This window comes from Calidris pugnax, unplaced genomic scaffold, assembly GCF_001431845.1.
Source record: "Calidris pugnax isolate Ruff unplaced genomic scaffold, ASM143184v1 C14696226, whole genome shotgun sequence".
NCBI lineage: Eukaryota > Metazoa > Chordata > Aves > Charadriiformes > Scolopacidae > Calidris > Calidris pugnax.
Window position 1 is genome coordinate 1 of NW_015093468.1, and position 1,153 is coordinate 1,153.

The 1,153-nt window shown below is 65.6% G+C and overlaps 1 protein-coding gene across 1 annotated transcript; it reads left to right on the top strand.

The window, feature by feature from the left end:
• Window positions 1–7: 7 nt before the first annotated feature.
• LOC106900693 (spectrin beta chain, erythrocytic-like) lies at window positions 8–1,093 on the top strand. Its single transcript, XM_014962841.1, has 3 exons — window positions 8–134; window positions 376–580; window positions 677–1,093. Exons 1-3 carry the CDS (start codon window positions 25–27, stop codon window positions 1,091–1,093), a joined length of 732 nt encoding a protein of 243 aa, XP_014818327.1. The 5' UTR covers window positions 8–24.
• The last annotated feature ends 60 nt before the right edge of the window (window positions 1,094–1,153 follow it).

The window sequence follows — 1,153 nt, forward strand, 5'->3', positions numbered from 1 at the left end:
CAGGACGAGGAGAGCGGCTTGGTGATGCTGAAGAGACACGTGCGGCAGCAGCGGTCCATCGAGGACTACGGCCAAACCATCAAGGAGCTGGCAGGGAGGGCTCAGCAGCTGCTCGCCGCCGGCCACCCCGAAGGGTAGGTGCCACCACCGCGTGTCCCCTGTCCCTCGGGGCGTCCCCGTGCCCTCAGCACCATGGCGGGTGGTTCAGCTGGGGCTCTGGTGGCATCGGTTGCCCCGGCTGCAGCAGGGAGATGGTGGCAGAGGGACATGGGGAGCACAGAGTGGGTCCCCCCCAACTGTTTGGCAACACGGATGGGGTCGGGGGCGTCTTTTCCCGGGTGAGAACTGGGGTGTCTGTGTGCCGGGGCCGCGCAGGGAGCAGATCATCCGGCTGCAGGGCCAGGTGGACAAGCACTACGCCGGGCTGAAGGAGGCGGCCGAGGAGCGCCGCCGGCGCCTGGAGAACATGTCCCACCTCTTCCAGCTGAAGCGGGAGGTGGAGGACCTGGAGCAGTGGATCGCCGAGCGCGACGTGGTCGCCTCCTCCCAGGAGATGGGGCAGGACCTGGACCACGTCACGGTGAGCGGATGGTCAAGGGTGGGCATGGTGGTGCCGAAGTGTGGTTTGGGGAGGTATGGGGGGGGCAAAATCAACTCTTCTCTCCACTCCATGCAGCTCCTGAGGGAGAAGTTTCGGGAATTTGCACGGGAGACGGGCAGCGTGGGGCAGGAACGGGTGGACAGGGTGAACCTGACCATCGAGGACCTCATCGACGCCGGGCACGTGGAGGCGGCCACCATGGCTGAGTGGAAGGATGGGCTGAACGAGAGCTGGGCCGACCTGCTGGAGCTCATCGACACCCGCATGCAGCTCCTCGCCGCCTCCTACGACCTGCACAAGTACTTCTACGACGGTGGAGAGCTGCTGGCCCTCATCGCCGCCCGCCGCCAGGAGCTGCCCCAGGACCTGGGGGAGGACGCCGGCACGGTGGAGGCTTTCCACCGCATGCACAGCGCCTTTGAGCGTGACCTCCAGCTGCTGGAGACACAGGTGAGGATGCACCCCGTGGATGGTGGGGATGCCCAGAACTGACATTGCCAATATTCACGGAATCACAGGATGATATGGGGCAGGAAGGGACCTCTGGAGATC